At 41.0% G+C, this 17,293-nt stretch overlaps 2 protein-coding genes across 5 annotated transcripts in view; one reads left to right on the forward strand and one right to left on the reverse strand.

Moving 5' to 3' along the window:
- Positions 1-1,998, reverse strand: part of NUSAP1 (nucleolar and spindle associated protein 1) — a 35,673-nt gene extending 33,675 nt beyond the window's left edge. For all 4 annotated transcript variants that reach the window (XM_078079522.1, XM_078079520.1, XM_078079521.1 and 1 more), the window contains exon 1: positions 1,482-1,998. In XM_078079522.1, the coding sequence (XP_077935648.1) occupies positions 1,482-1,586 (105 nt within the window). In that variant the 5' untranslated portion in view covers positions 1,587-1,998. The remainder of the gene's footprint in view (positions 1-1,481) is intronic.
- OIP5 (Opa interacting protein 5) lies at positions 1,913-14,951 on the forward strand. The gene is made up of 5 exons (XM_036084231.2): positions 1,913-2,265; positions 2,515-2,581; positions 7,060-7,182; positions 9,845-9,926; positions 14,385-14,951. The coding sequence occupies exons 1-5, from the start codon at positions 1,944-1,946 to the stop codon at positions 14,478-14,480; spliced, it is 690 nt and encodes a 229-aa protein (XP_035940124.1). The 5' UTR covers positions 1,913-1,943; the 3' UTR covers positions 14,481-14,951.
- Positions 14,952-17,293: the final 2,342 nt, after the last annotated feature.

A 17,293-nucleotide genomic window follows, 5' to 3' on the forward strand; every position in this document is an offset into this window, starting at 1 on the left:
CTAACCTAGATCAGGTGCCTCAAGAGAACAACAGGTGGGGCTTTTAGAAAAAGATCTCCGTTGCAGTAGCTCTTCAGAGACCCAAATGATTGTAGGGCGTTAATGTTATCCAGAGCACTGAAATCAGGAAGCCTCCGCTGTAACTGTCTTGCCACGGTCTGGAGCATTATTCTAGCACTGCCAACAAGTGGTTGAGAATAATTATTCAGTATCTCCCAATAAAATGTATTGCACTTAGTGTTGTAAAGACCTTCCAAGGAGCATGGATGAGATTCTTGTTCAAGGAACTTAACTTGTAGGGGAGAGGATAATGTAATACACAAATAACCAGAGTGCAAGGTAAAAGCCTGCAAGTGCTCAAAGAGAGTACCTGAAATTAAACTGTTTTCAAAAGCACATAGGGCTCCTGGGATTACGGGGGTGGCAGACCCGGGGCCAAGGGACCGAAGAGGAGGAGATGAAGAGCTAAGTCAGTGATAATTCTATTGGACTCTGAAGAGCAGGTGGGAATTATTAATGCAAATAAAGAAGAGGGAGAGAGAAGGGAATCTGAGGCCAAAGAGTCAAAATTAGCGAAGGCAGAAAGATGGACTAAGGTGCCAGGTGTACAGGGACAAGCACAGGCCGGATGCTATGCTGTCTGGGATAAGATTCCAACCAGACTGCAAAAAGCTTACGGGATTTAAGCTAAGGAATTAAAGCTTTATGAAGTAGTAGCTCAGAAGTATCTCCAAATACACTCCTTTACTATTAAGCCTTAACAGGTACCTGGGCACTGATAATTTTAACTCACTTAAAAACACTTGTAATGCCTGATTTAGGCATTCACTGTGTAAATACCACACCCTACAGAGTACCAGTAAATATTTTGTGGGAAAAGTCCACTAAAGAATATATAAACCCCAGTCCCAAGTTGAATCCCCACATTTTCCCCTCATCGTTTTACGCCTCGGAGTCAAAGACCTTACGGGTTTTGAAACAGAACACTACCACAATGGTAATTATAAATGAACAATCATTCTAGGTCAGGGCTGAGTTATAAAAATTTGTCCATGGGGTGGTCCTCTGAAAGTCATCCTTTTTTTCCAGGTCCTCCAATAAAGTATTAAGAGATTTGGGATTCATTTACAATTCACAGAATTGTTAGTTTCGAATTTTCCAGAAGCCAAGGCAATTATTTCCGCGACGGCCTAACAACCTGAATTAGACACAGCATCCCTGAGTTTTCTGGGCCTGCATTTCCTAAATTAATTCCAGAGTACTTCCAATAACATCAAGCCGAACAAACCTTTTTGAAGTCAAGGCCTGTGTGAGCCCCCCCAGAAATCAGCCCCCAAATAAGGTGAATGCTATGGCCCCCTTTCCGTTTTTTGCATAGTTGTAGGGACAGGTGGCTCAGTCCCCGGGATTCCCGTTCTGTCCCTTCCCACCAAGTCTACCGCAGGCCGCTCACCCTGCCCTGCCCGCTACCGGCTCCGTACCCTCAGGTTAGCCCGGAGGCCCAGATTCTTGGCTAAGTTCTGCAGGTCGCTGTACTTGAAGGAGTCCAGCTCCTCAAGGGAGGGTACGGCCATGGCAAGCTGCATTCAGGCGACCACGAAGAGGACGCGTACTCCAGCCTCCGCAGTCGAGTTCAAAACTCTGGCGCCACTGTAAGCGTTGGTTAAACCGAATTTTATAGGGAGTTTAAATTGAAAATGCTCCACTTCTATTGGTTAAAAATGCCCTGAAGGCGGGGTTTCCTGGCGTTGACCAATAGAAACGAAGATTCTCCACCCATCCCCCTCACCCCTCCACACCACTTTGGCGCCGAAGGGCGTATCCAGGCAGAGTGCGTGAGGCAGAGCCCCCCCTCCCCGCTCACGATGTCCAATGAGGATGCAGGAACCGTGCTTGGGCGGGGCCAGGTGCGTCTTCGAAACAGAGGCGCGGGCTGCGGGAAGATGGCGGCTCGGCCGAGGCGGCATCGTTCGCGATATGCAAAGCTTCCACGGGGTGATTTTTGTGATGGCGCTAAGAAGACAACTGACAAACACTCTTGTACGACTTCTATGGAGTGGGACACGCAGGTAGTGAACGGGTCCTCGCCGCTTGGCCCCACAGGCCTGGGGACGGAGGAGCTGCCATCCAGCCCGCGGTTGCCGTCGTGGCTGCAGCCCGAGAGGTGCGCAGTGTTCCAATGCGCACAGTGCTACGCCGTGCTCGCTGACTCTGTGCACCTCGCCTGGGACCTGTCGCGGTCCCTCGGAGCCGTGGTCTTCTCCAGTGAGTGGGGGCGGAGTCTGAGGAAGGCGGAGGAGGGCCAGAGAGGGGGTTCCAGCTTTCTCACGGGATGGTCGAGAGCGGGTGGTGAAAAAGACGGGGTGAAGATTTAGAAGGAAATTAACCCCTCTGCCAGGGGTGGGGGCAACTTTTCATAGATTTTTGTGGCTATGATGAGTCTATCTGTAGCGGGTAGGTTTTCCCTTTCCAAGCTTCACAGCTACTCCTTCTGACCCGTGTTTGTCTTCCTAGGAGTCACCAATAACGTGGTTTTGGAAGCTCCCTTCCTAGTTGGCATTGATGGTTCGCTCAAAGGCAGGTATGTACTGGGAGTTCTCGACTGGTTTCTAGTCCCTCACTTAGTAAGACTGAGGAGCGTAGAACCGACATGCACAAGGTGAAAATGGTTTGTTCTTATTTGCGCTAGAAGCTTATTCAGTCCTTACAGTGTATTTGAAGGATGTTTCTTTTTTTTTTTTAAGATTTTTATTTATTTATTTGACAGAGAGAGAGAGTACAGGTAGGCAGAGAGGCAGGCAGAGGGAGAGGGAGAAGCAGGCTTCCCCCAGAGCAGGGAGCCCGATGCGGGGCTCGATCCCAGGACCCTGGGATCATGACCTGAGCCGAAGGCAGCCGCTTAACCGACTGAGCCACCCAGGCGCCCCTTGAAGGATGTTTCTTTTACCTGTTTGCGACTTGTAGGAACTTGATGTATTAATGAAATGGAAAGGTTGTATTTGTGTGTAGATTTTAAGATCATTCTGAGGGCCACATCTCTAGTGGCTTGTGCAAGTGAAGTGAGGCTACGACGGTTATGTCTGGTGTGGGAAAAGGGAGAAAAGTACCTTTTGGTGTATAGTGAGAATCATAAACTACAGTCCTTTGAGATAACTAGGACTTTTAAATTTGGAGTTTGTAATAAGCCATGGTAGGACTATTTCTTCTGTAATCTAGGGAACCTGGGGAAGAACACAAGTTGAATGTTAAGGACTTGAATACCGCGGGTAAACTGCATCTTTCTGTGCTGTGATCTACAAGTGACAACGAAGTGCTCAGTGATTTTAGTATTAGAAGGCTCCTTAATTTTGAGCGTTGGCTTTTACAGCAAAACAATTCATTCTGACCACAGTTTTAGGGTTAAATAAGGTATAGGAATTCTTAGTTGCTTTACTCAGTAACCAGAAAGAGTTTTGCAGTTCCTCTTTCCCAACTGAAAGAGCCTAGCTATCCTTACCAGAGTGTCCTCTTTCCACCCAAAGGCAACAGGGAAGAAGAGAATAGTGATTTGCTTGGAATTGGGTTATTTGGGGCCAGAAGCAGAAGCTCTCCAAATGTCTTTCTTAGAATAGGATAAGACATCTAGACACATGCTGTCCAATACTGTAACCATTAGCCACGTGTAGCTGTTGAGCACTTAAAATGTGGCCATCCTGAACTGGGAAATACTGTGAGTGCAAAATACACACTGGATTTTGGAGACTTGATACAAAAAAATTAATAGTTTAAAAATATTGATTACATGCTGAAATGATATTTTTGATATATTGGGTAGGATAAAATGTATTAAAACTAATTTCACCTGTTCATTTTGAATTTATTTTTTATTTATTTTTTTAAAGATTTTATTTATTTATTTGACAGAGAGACATAGCAAGGGAGGGAACATAAGCAGGGGGACTGGTAGAGGGAGAAGCAGGCTTCCCACAGAGCAGGAAGGCCCGATGTGGGGCTCGATCCCAGGACCCTGGGATCGTGACCCGAGCCGAAGGCAGACGCTTAACGACTGAGCCACCCAGGCGCCCCTTGAATTTATTTTTAACATGACAGAAAACTTTAAATTACTTATGTAGCTCACATTACATCTCAACTGGATAGTACTGATCTAGATGGTTTCTAAAACACTGGAGGGAAATTCCCAAGTATTTGTGTACTTTTAGAATTAGGGGAGCCATGGGACTTGGCAGGAAGAGATTTGTCAGGAAATGGTTCATGGGCTTATAGAGGGTGAGAAGTCCCAAGAGCTGTAGTTGGCAAGCTGGAGACACAGCAGAGCCAGTGGTTTAGATCTAGTCCAAGGCCACAAGCCTAGAACCAGGAGAGCCAAAGTGTAAGTTCCAGTCCAAAAGCCAGAAGGCTCTAGACCAAAGAAGAGCCTACATTTCAGTTCAAGTTCAAAGGCAGGGGGTAAACAACAATGTCTCAGCTTAAAGCAGTCAGGCAAGAGGAGTTTCCCTTTATTCCTGACAGGGTCAGCCTTTTGTTCTGTTAAGACCTTCAACTGATTAGATGCGGGTCCCCAAATGGGGAGGACAATCTGCTTTACTCAGTCTACTGATTCAAGTGTTAATCTCATTCAAAAACACATTCAGAATAATGTTTGACCTAATAACTGGGTGCCATGTGGCCTAGTCAAGTGGACCATAAAATTTAACCATCACTTGTTAACTTGGCACCCACACGCATCTCCTAAAACCATACTTAATCTCCAAATAAAGACAATAACAAAGTCATAATTCTGTCTAACATGTTACAACTATCATGCATACAACTGAAAACACACTAACCCCTTCTCTGGAAAAGGAAGTTAAAGTCCTTAAATGACGTTTACATTTCTCTTTGATCTCTTGTAATTTAAATACTGTGATATAAAACTAGTAATACTTAAATTGAATGTATAGTTTGATATAGTAGTATGATATAAAGTATGATCTTATATAATGGAATAAGAGAAGAACAGAGATAAACACTCAGACACACAAACTTACTCATAACAAAGTACAGAGGAAATACTCATGACAATTACAGTCCTCATTTCTGTAACTGGTCCCTTGGTCATAGCTGTATTTGTAACTACCTTCTTCCCCTACCCATCTGTATCCCCTTTTGCCTTCAGCAAGCACTCAGCTGGTCATAGTTCTTTTCCTGGTGTGGTAATGCAAACCTTCATTTTTGAAGGACTTGAGCCATTAGCGGACTGATACTCAATGAAATATTTTATATTGCACACATAAGCATAATTTTGGGATTTTTTCACATTTTTGCCCTGTGCCATAAATTAGTATCTATCAGACATTTTTCTATAGGTACTGTGCTTTGTCTGATACCATTAATTCCTACAGAGGAATTAATTCAAATTAATGCAATTTATTTCATGGCTTGCTTTTTGGTTACTGTATTCACAAAAATACAGTACTACATGTGTGGTGTGGGACTTAATTTACCAATGAATTGGGATACTGTATTGCTTGGTCTTTTTTAGTATACACTGACATGAATCTTTTTCTCTGTAGTCATGATTTTTATACTCTATTGATGCAGTTTTACTGCATAGTATATTTATACAAATACTTTTTTCCCTTACCAAACCACTTTAAAATTGTTTTTAGGAGGTGCCTCGCTGGCACAGTTGGAAGGGCATACAACTCTTGATCTCGGGGTCGTCGGTTTGAGCCTCATGGTGCGTGTACAGAGTGAGTGAGTGAGAGAGTGAGTAAATAAATAAATAAATAAAGTTTTCAGTACATGCCTGATGGAACATAGTTAATTTTTTTCTTAAAACATTTCTTCATAGGGGCTCCTGGGTGGCTCAGTCGTTAAGCATCTGGCTTCGGCTCAGGTCATGATCCCAGGGTGCTGGGATCGAGCCCCGCATCGGGCTCCCTGCTCGGCGGGAGGCCTGCTTCTCCCTCTCCCACTCCCCCTGCTTGTGTTCCCTCTCGCGCTGTGTCTCTCTCTGTCAAATAAATAAATAAAATCTTAAAAAAAAAAAATTTCTTTGTAGTATTTAGGATGCCTGGGTGGCTCAGTCAGTTAAGCAGATGCCTTTGGCTCAGGTCATGATCTCAGAGTCCTGGGCTCCCTGCTCAGCAGGGAGCCTGCTTCTCCCTCTGCCTTTGCCTGCCGCTACCCCTGTTTGTGCGCTCTTTCTCTCTCTCTTTGATAAATAAATAAAATCTTAAAAAAACAAAAAATATTTCTTTGTAGTATTTGGATATGTCTTATGTATCAGCAGATATGGTGAGTGACTTACCCAAGTGGTATAACTAGAATCATTACCTGTTTCCTCATCCAGTAATCTTTCAGAGGATAAAAGAAAAGAAAATAGATGGCTTGCTAGGGTAATAGGATTTCTTTTCTTTTTTCTCTTTTGGCATTTTGTCTGGGTATTTTTTTAAGTTAATTTTTTATTACATTTGCAAAAGAAAAATCCTGATTTGAGTTCTATTAATAAATTGCTTGGTAAACCCCAATCAACTTGATTATTTTTCTTAAGCTAGAAATTGGTTTAATGGTAGCTAATTTATATGGTCATGTGTAGTTTTTTTTTTTTTTTTAAGATTTTATTTATTTATTTGACACAGAGGGAGAGACAGCGGGAGAGGGAACACAAGCAGGGGGAGTGGGAGGGGGAGAAGCAGGCCTCCCACAGAACAGGGAGCCCGATGCGGGGCTCGATCCCAGGAGCCTGGGATCATGACCTGAGCCGAAGGCAGACGCTTAACGACTGAGCCACCCAGGCGTCCCAGGTCATGTGTCGTTTTATATGTTAAAATGTTAATCTGATTTTAGTATGATTTTTCTGCTTTTCAAATGTAAATTATTCTATAAGTGACAGTTGTACATCCATAATAATCTAGGATGTAATTATATTAAAAGCTGAGTTAACCTTTCTTGAATATGTCATTTCTTTAGTCTCAGTCCTATTATAGCACAGTTTTTAGGAGAACTGGTTCCAGAGACTGGTTATTTTATATTTCTTCTCTGATTTTCTTACCCATATTCTATTTTTCATGCCAGCACTTACAACCTTTTATTCTGTACTTCCTGTGGGATTCCCATTGGTTTCCATTTGTATTCTACCCATGCTGCCCTGGCTGCCTTGAGAGGTCACTTTTGCCTTTCCAGTGACAAAATGGTGTGGTGAGTAGACTTAAGATATTCTTTATCAAATACATTTTAAAAGAGTTTCCAGAAAAGGCAGAATGTTTGTACCAAAGAAAATGCTACAGCAAGGCGCTGTCTCTTACACAAAAAGATGGGCAGTGGGACCAAAATATAGTTTCATAACATTATGCTCATTTTAGAAGTCTTATGATCATACTATGTCTTAATAAGCTTACCATGGAATAGATGAGAGGATATTCTTTTTTACAGAAACTTCTGGAAGATAAGCTTTTTGCAAAATAATGTGGTAATAGGCACTTATTGGGTTTGTGCCCAGCCCCTTTTTCTTTCCCTTTAGAGTGGGACCTTGTGGCCATGTTTTTTTATCATATGTGATACCACTCCCAGGTGATAGGATCAAGAGTGAATACCTGACCTAAGCTAAGCCAAATTCCTATTCTAGGAATTTGAAATAAGGACCCAGAGACACTAGTCATTTGTAGATGGTACTGGTGCCAAAGTTGGGAAATGAAAGATCTAGGTTTAAGGTAGCTATTTTCTGTTATGCATGTAGATGTGGTGAAATCTTGTCTGCAAAAAAGAACGAAGCAGATAGATACCCAAAGAAAAGTAAAAAATAATGACCTTGTGGCCTCATAGAATCAGATAAAGTACCATACTTGTTCCTTCTTACGTAGTACTTTGAATACTTATCTTCCTAATACTACTATCACTTAAGCTTTTTTTGTTTATTATAACAAACTGAAACATCTATCATAGTCTTTTCTTGACCATTAAAAACAAAAAAACAAAAACAGCCATTGATGACCTAGTTTGTGCCAGGCATTACGCTTACCTCACTGAGTTCTTAATAGAAGAAAACTGGGACTCAGAGAGGTTGGAGGAGCTGAGATTTTAATCTGTCTTAACTCCAAAGCTTATTTTTGTTTCATTGAACAAAGTTTCCTTTTTCTCATTCAGTGTGCTTAGATCGGGGTCTCTAGCTGAGCTATATCTGACAAAATAATACAACTCCTAAGTAAAGCTCGTCCTTCATTCAGGAGGTTGTTCAAAATACATTAGGTATACTATTTGTTCTTCACTGCAAATTTTCTTTTTTTCTTTCTTCATTGCAGATTTTCAACAGGAAATATATACTTGAGATGGATTGATAATTTACTTCCAATTTTTAATTTCTTCCTAAATATTTTTTTTTTAAGAGTTTATTTATTTATTTGATAGAGAGAACACAAGTAGGCAGAGCAGCAGGGAGAGGGAGAAGCAGGGAGCCCAATTTGGGGCTTGGTACCAGGACCCTGGGATCATGACCTGAGCTGAAGAAGGACGCTTAACTGACTGAGCCACCCAGGTGCCCCGCTTCTTAAATAATTTCTATCTAGAATTAAGTTTAAAGAGGGGGAAAAGTGTTTGTAAATGTGTGCTATTAGTAACCTCAAATCTTCTTTAAAAACAGTTAAAAGTAGTTGTTCCAGCTGAGCTGTAATTGAATTTTTGCTTAGGGAAGTTAAGTTTTTTGTAACAAAAAATTGATATAAATTTTTAAAGTATAAGATTTTAAGTAATTTCTTAATCTTTAAAATGAGGAGTTGGGACTCAAAGGTCAGTATATTCTTTCTGATTAAGTAGAAATTAGGCAAGTATAGGTAGCATGAGTCTGGGAAGATAATAATCTATGTCTGTGTGTATCAGAATGAATTTGGTTGTGAGTAAAAGAAAACCTGATTGACAGTGGCTTTAACAAGTAAGGAGTGGGGTAATTGGCTGCTCCAGGAGTCCTTCAGTGGTTCAGCCACAATAGGGCTCTGGATCAGCATCTCTGTTTCTCTTGGCCTTTTCCTCTTGGAATCTACTGCAATTATAAGCATTACATATATAGGCAATAGCATCCCCAACCAGGAGAAGGATATGGGAAGTGGGAACACAGGGAATGGTCTCATTTTATCATCAAAAGTGTCCTTATTATTGGCCAGAACTATGTCACATGATTGCCTTAAGGTGGGAAAGCAAATATGTGAGAGGAGGGAATAAGATTGCCACACTTGGCTTAGCACAGTTCTGATTCATCTCCTAGGATTGAGCATACTCCTGTCCTAAACAAAATCTGGATTCTTGGGCGCCTGGGTGGCTCAGTCAGTTAAGCGTCTGCCTTAGGCTCAGGTCATGATCCCCGGGTCCTGGGATTGAGCCCTGTGTCGAGCTCCCTGCTCTGTGGGGAGCCTGCTTCTCCCTCTGCCTCTGCCTCTCTTTCTCTCTGTCTCTCATGAATAAATAAAATCTTTTAAAACAAAACAAAGCAAAATCTGGGTTCTGTTAACAAGAAAGAAGTTAGGAATGACTACTTGGTAGGTAACCAACCGCATTTGTCACCATATGATAACTTTTCTTCTAACTGCTATGTGATTTAGTTATTCATACGACCTGGTTTATGTGTTTTAATTTGTCATGGGATAATTTTGTCTCCTGTATTCCTGGCTGGTAAGGGGTGAGATGAGACACAGAGTCTCTGATGATTTCTTAATTGAGAATGTGTTTTTCCTACAAAATACAATATGAATGTTGAAATGAAAATCTGTAAGGAGGCTGTCTTTGCCTGACATTGCTTTAGAGGTCAAATTTCGTTCATTGATAATCTTATCTGTAGGATGATACTAATATTTTCTCTATATTTTCTATCCAGCTATCTGTTAAAAACAAAAGCCATAGTAAATGCCTCTGAGATGGATATTCACAACTTGTCTCTACCAGAAAAAGTTGCAGAGGTAAAATTTCATGATGGTTGTATGTTTCCTGTAATACAGGCATACCTCAGAGATATTGTGGGTTCAGTTCCAGACCACCACAGTAAAACAAATACCATAATAAAAAGCAAGTCAACTTATTATTTTGGTTTCCCAGTGCATATAAAAGTTATGTTCACGTTATACTGTAGTCTACTAAGTGTGAAATAGCATTATGTCTTAAAAAAAACAATGTACACACCTTAATTAAAAAGTACTTTATTGCTAAAAATGCTAACCATCATCTGAACTTTCAGGGAGTTGTAACTGTTGATCACAGATAACCCTAATAAATATAATAATAATGAAAAGTTTAAAATATTCTGAGAGTTACCAAAATGAGACAGAGCCATGGAGTGAGCAAATGCTGTTGGAAAAATGATGCCAACAGACTTTCTCACCCAGGGTTGCCACAAACCTTCACTTTGTAGAAAATACAGTATCTTTGAAGTGCAATGAAGCAAAGCACAATAAAATGAAGTATGCCTGTATAGACAACTCCTGGCAGTTTATTCCAATGAATTCGGTGGTGATAAAATGGTGTAATACTCCAATAATCCTGTATTCCTGGTTTGGCATTCCTTACTGAATTTGTGACACAAAGCCAGATAGTGTAAGGTCCAGTTCAAGAGGAGGAAGAAAGCTGTTTAGCTCCTGGATTTCCTCTACTCTCCCCTCTGTGCTGGGAATGGACACCATCATCTTTCTTAGATCTGTCCATCCTTTCTTTTTTTCTCTTTTTTAAAGATTTTATTTTTAAATAATCTCTACACCCAACGTGGGGCTTGAACCTACAACTCCGAATCGAGAGTCATAGGCTCCTCCGAATGAGCCAGCCAGGTGCCCCAGATCTGTCCTTTCTGTAAGCACTTCATGTTTAGATGTCTCAGGAAAGCGGTGAAATGATCATCTTATCCATTTGATAAGAATCTAGTGGTTGATAGTTTTCGAGTTGAAGAAAGCAAATTTGTTTTGGTAGCTTACTGACTCTTTCTGAGTGGAAATTTGGCTAAAACGTCACTACCCGCAGAAGAACAACCTTAGAATTTATTGTTCATTTTGTTTTTAGTATTGTTAATAGTTTATTCCCTGCTCATTATACATTTTATAACCAATGGCATTTATTTTCCAAAGTTTAAGTATCTTTTAGGACAGGGGAAGAGTGATTTTAGGGGGTGTTGTTTTGCATAGCTAACTAAGCTCATGAAACCATGTTCTAAGCCAGGTGTTGGCAAACTTTTTCTATAAAGGACCAGATGACAAATATTTTAAGCTTTGTGACCATTCATTCTCAAGTACTCAACTCTGCCATTGTAGCACAAAAGCTGCCTTGGACAAATATATAAACAAACGGGTGTGGCTGTGTTGCAGTAAAACTTAATTTACATAAATGGGCAGCAGGGTATCCTGCAGTCACAGGGAGCCAACCTTGGCTCTAAGCAACCAAGTTGATGAGAGGGGTCAGTAACTATTTTCATTGGTATGGGAGATAACTTCTAGAATGGCAGCCTGAGGAACTCCATGGACCAACCCCCCCTCCCCCCAGGAAAACTGCCATAACTGAATAAAATTACAAAGGAAACAACCATTTTAAATCAGTAAGAAATTTTCCTCAAGGCATAAAGCAAATGAGGAGACATTTATTTAAGAAAACGTACAAAACTTCTGTAAGAACAGTGAAGCCCGGTGGCATTTGAGCCTGCTCCCTCTGTCTCATGCCTCTCTACCTCAGAGGAAGGGAGGCTCTGGGCAGCTGTAGCCAAGAACACAGGGATCATTTTTTGCCCTAGCTCCCAGTTGAGGGCTGTGGTATCTTCCCAGGAGGGGCAGGCTATCAGGAATTCTCATCAGAAGCTCTATTCCAGTCAAAAACGGCCACTTGTAGGTGCAAGTTCTACCACGGGCACAGCAGGGTAAGTACTAGGAGCCCATTCACCCTTCCCCAGCTTGCATGTAGGCCAGAGGTCTCACACGGCAGAGGTAAGCCAAGAAGAACAGAAGCTGGCACCCATACCCAGCACTCTGCTTGTAAAGCGAGGGTGTCATTCCGAGAGACACTGGCCCCTAGGTTGGGAGGGGCCCGGCTAAGAGGCAGACTGTAAAAACTGCCCCTCTCCCCCCGCCGCACAAGGGAACTGCTGCCCAAAACTGTAGAGATTTTGAGGAAAGCAATCAAGAGGAAGCTGGTAGTTCCATGAGAGCAACAAGCTAAGCCATAGATTCATTTGAAGGTTACCAGACAGAATCAGGGAATAGACAGCTAAGAAGAGCCCTCCTGGCGTCAGAAGAACAACAAAAAGACTGGCTACCAGTCTTTTAAAGACTACCCCTACAAATAGGGGGAGGGGTCCTGAATTTAACTGGATTAGACTGTTGAGCAATTTATGTCCCAGGGCATTGTCCAAACCTGTAGAGCACTCAGCCCAGCAATTAGTGAAGGCGAACAGCTTGAACAGCTTGACACTTGACACGAAGATCAGGGAAACACTGAAAGAGAACCTGCTGAAACCACTGTCCTTCCAGGTGACTGCACATACTCAAGGCTGGGTTCTCTGAGGACTGACAGCAGACTCTCATATGGTGGGGAAAACAGATATCAGTGAAATACTCTCTCCAGCTCACTAAAACAGATAAGTAGACAACAAGCTGAGGAGTGGGTGTTTAGTATCCAGAGTTACTATAATATATTATTTAAAATGTCCAATTTGTGGGGTGCCTGGCTGGCTCCATTGGTGGTTGTGTGACTCTTGATCTTGGGCTTGTGGGCTCGAGCCCCATGTTGGTTACTTAAAATCGTAAAAAAAAATTTTTTTTACAAATGTCTAGTTTGCAACAAAAAATTAGAAAACACTCAAAGAGGAAAGTATGACCCATACATGGGATAAAAAGCAGGCATCTATAACTGCCTACGAAAGGGTCCAGATGTTGGACTTAGCAGACAAAGCCTTCGAAGCAGCTATTATAAATAGATCCAAAAAACTAAAGGAAACTGCTTAAAGAAGTCAAGGAAGGTATGATGACAATATCTCATCAAACAGAGGATATCCTTAAAGAGTTAGAAATTATAAAAAAGAACCACTTGGAAATCCTGGAGTTGAAAAGTACAATAACTGAAATGGCAAATTCACTAGAGGGGCTCAGCAACAGATTTGAGCTGCCCAAAGAAAGAATCAGCAAATTGGAGACAGATTGATGAGGTTATGGAATCTGAAGAAAAAAGAGTGAAGGAAAGTGAACTGAGCTTAAGACATCTCTTGGGCACCATCAAGCATACCTAAATATTCTTTGGTAAAAGGGATACATACCAAAGGAGTAGAGAAGTAGAAAAGATATTCAAAGAAAAAATAGTAGAAAAATTCCCAAATTTGATGAAAAACATTAATTTACATATCCAAAACCTCAACAAGCCCCCGTAGGATAAACACAGAAGAGATACATACCCCAACACATCATAGTAAAAATGAGGAGTGAACAAAATCTTGAAGGCAACAGAGAAATGATTCGCCACATCCAGGGGTACTCCAAGAAGATTAAGAGGCTCTAGAGTTACCTATTTAAGCAGCATTTCCTGATGAATTTTTATTATTCTTCTATCTTGGATGATAATAAAAAGATTTAGTGTATGGTGCAAATTATGTCAGAAATAAGATTTTTGTTGACTTCAACAGAAGATTGTTATCCATAATTCTGTATTCATTGATAACTTTATTTACTAAGCACATGTTGTATGCTAAATAATACCATTAAGTTTGGTTCTTGATTTAGCTATTCTTAGGTGAAAGAACTATTGAAAATTCCCTAATTACCACAAACACAGGTTCTTAACCCAACAACCAGGGCTACTTTTGAAGGCCATTAGAATATTGAAGAAAGGCATTTGTTACTGTGAACAAAGAGGGGAAAAAAGATTCTTGCCACTGGAGAAGGAGGGGAAGACTCACTGATGCTGCTCTCCACAAACTTTCTTACCCCACCGTATTCTTGTCTTCCTTCCCAATACTTGGGCGTTTAAACCTGGTGAAAAGGGGTAGGAAGGAGGGAGACAGAGAAGAGTGATGCTCAGCAGTGGCTGGTCTTTTTTCATATGAAACTTTGTATCTGAGGATCTTACTGTGCTCTGGGTTTGTTGCATAAAGTTCTTTCAGAAATAGAACAAGCATATTTATGTAGTGTGTTGAGACATTGTCATCTCTCAATCACTAGTTTAAATTTGAAGTGGCTTCTAGAATCATCAAATTGAGTGTTAAGCTTAAGATGCCCTGATACCAGGGCACCTGAGTGGCTCAGGTCATGAACCAGGGTCCTCTGCTCAGCAGGGAGCCTGCCCTGCAGCTCTGCCTCCTTGTGCTTGCTCTCTCTCTGTCAAATGAATAAATAATAAAATCTTTAAAAAAAAAAAAAAAAAAAAAAACCCTGATACCTACTCATTTTTCTTCCCAGCTGAAAGAGAAGATAATGTTAACACATACTCACTTACATTCACTGATGAAGATTCTGAAGGAAGTAACTCCCGACCAGCCCAAGCCAGAAAACTGATCCAGAATTAAAGCCTAAGTATCAGGTTCAGGCCTTATTGCTATCTTCTATCAACAGGTGCTATTTGATCAATTCTTGAGAAAGATCAGCTTCAAGAAGGGATGGGAACTGTGGTTTATTATGCTTACCTCTAGGCTGATTTTCCAAACGATTTGTGAAGCTGTTTCTAGAAGATGAGAAACTAAGGAAGCTTCTGTCCAGGTTTTATAGCTATTTGCCTTAAGAACTTATTTTAGCTTATCAATTATTTATTTCTGAAAACATATTTTACTGCAAATTTAGGTTGATTAGGAGGCAATGTCCTGTGAGTGGTCTGATATAAAGATGCACGGTTGTTATGAAAATAGAGTTGCATGTAATGTTGACTACTGTTATTTCTACATGGAGCAGTTATGGTGAAGACCGAGAAACCATTTTTTTTCTTACGTAAAATATCGGTGTATATATATATATTCTGTAGGTGATACTCAATAAATTAATTGGATAATATACAATTTGTCTTTCTCTTTTCATTTCTAAACTGGGTAATAATGAGAGGAATAATAATGAGAGGTAACCGGGTAATAATGAGAGGAATGATAAACATCAAACATTCACCAAAATGCTGTTTTTTCATGTTTTGCTTTATGTACCACTTAGGCTCAGTACCTTATCATATTATTCATTTAATAAAAGTATACTAACTTCTGAGGATAAAAGGTAAGCAGAAAGCAAAAAGCCACTCTCTACCTGCACAGAGTTTATATCTCATTAGAGGTGGACATTCAAATAACCAGATGAATACATGTGAAATTACTACTCTGTCTTGAAGAAAAGGGACATAGAGCTACCAGCACATAGAGCAGGTAACGGACCTGGTCTGGGGGTCAGGAATGGCCGCTCTGAGGAAGTGACATTTCAGCCTTGGTCTGAAAGAGTAGGGGTTATTTAGGGAATGGAGGGGGAAACCTGTGCAGAGGCCCTTAAAAGAAGACGTGCAGGAGGTGCACCAGTGGCCAGAAACCAGAGGGTGCAAGGACTTACTGGCCTCCTGAAGGATGTTTTTATCCCAAGAACAATGGAAGCCCTTGAAGAATTTGCAGAGGTAGCCCACGGCAGGCTTGGTGTCACTTTTGTAGAACTTCGTTATGGTTGTCGTGGAGAATGGGTTTACAGGGGCAGCAGGCAGACCACTGAGGGGCTGGCAAGAGCACAATCCAGACATGATCTAGCCAAGTGGTGGGGCATAGAAAAGTGGACTCGGTTCAGATGTAGCTAGCAGCCGTTTTCTTATTCTTTCCACTTTATACTGCAGAAAGGCCATTTCCCTTTGAAAATATTTTAAACAAGAAAATTCTGATTTGCTTTATGCTTTTGAGTTGCATAAATAAGGGTGAAGCCTCTGGCAACAAATAGTACCAGAAAAACTTACTTTCTACTCCTAAAGAATGGACCTAATAAATTAATACTATATTGAATCATCCTGGGGTTTTTATTGTCTGTGGGTATGTTCTTATGTAGCTATTCTCCTTAAATTCTGGATTTGCTGATTTGGCAGGAAATTAAATGGAAAGTTAAATGCTTGAACTTAACATCAAATTAAGCTGGCTGTTTTAAATAGGTTTTTTTTTAGGGCCTTCTGGGTGGCTCAGTCGTTAAGCGTCTGCCTTCGGCTCAGGTCATGATCCCAGGGTCTTGGGATCGAGCCCCGCATCGGGCTCCCTGCTCTGCGGGAAGCCTGCTTCTTCCTCTCCCACTCCCCCTGCTTGTGTTCCCTCTCTCGCTGTGTCTCTGTCAAATAAATAAAATCTTTAAAAAAAAAAAAAAAAAGTTTTTTCCCCAAATACAAATTACATGCTTACTCTAGGAAAAAAAATTCAGACATAGATGTAAGACAAAAATAAAGGGTGCAAAGTACACTTCCTTTCCATCTTTGAGAGGCATAGCATAGCATGCTGGGAAGTGAGCAGGCTCTGGAGCCAAACTATTTGGATTCACATTGTGGTTTGGATACTTATTAGCCATGAACATGAAGAATTTATTTCAACTCTTCTTGTAAAATGGGGATTAACAATTAGGGTTGGTTTTTCCTTTTCTGGGGACAGCATCCATAGGCATTCAGAATGGTCCAGCGTTTGACATACCACTGAAGGCTGTCCTACAATACAGCCTCTAACAAAACTAGGCTGTCCCAGATCCCTGGTAATAGAATCGTTTACCTTTATACCGAGAAGATTGGGAAAGCCCCAAAATCTGCATGTGGCGTGTGCCCAGGCTGACTTCAAGAAGTCCATGCTGTGAAAACCTGTAGTTCTTACTGAGGTGGTCTAAAATGAGGAAACACGTCAGCAGGGCCTAGGGTGGTTCCAGGTGTGCTACGTGTGTTCACAACAGGATCAAGCGTGCTTTCCTTACTGAGGAGCAGAAAATCATTTGTGAAAGTGTTGAAGGCACAAGAACAGAGTCAGAAAGCTAAATTTAAAAATGAAGCTTTTTGGAGTAACAAACAATTCAAAAGGCTTGTTCTGTTAAAAAAAAAAAAAAAAAAAAAGCAAGGGGTACCCGGCTGGTTCAGTCAGAAGAGCATGCAACTCTTGATCTCGGGGTTGTGGGTTCAAGCCCCACATTGAGTGTAGAGATAAATAAATAAATCTTTAAAAAAAAACCCCAAACAAACAGGGCTGTAGTGAAGATTGAGTTAATGAATACATCTAATGTAATTACAGCAGTGCTCAGCACATACTAGGTGCTCAATAAATATAATCTTTATGCATGTAGATGTACACGTATAGACCTAAAACAAAGGCAGTTTTATCTTTCACATTATTCTGCAA

The sequence above is a fragment of the Halichoerus grypus genome, chromosome 8 (genome assembly GCF_964656455.1).
Source record: "Halichoerus grypus chromosome 8, mHalGry1.hap1.1, whole genome shotgun sequence".
In the NCBI taxonomy this organism is placed as follows: domain Eukaryota; kingdom Metazoa; phylum Chordata; class Mammalia; order Carnivora; family Phocidae; genus Halichoerus; species Halichoerus grypus.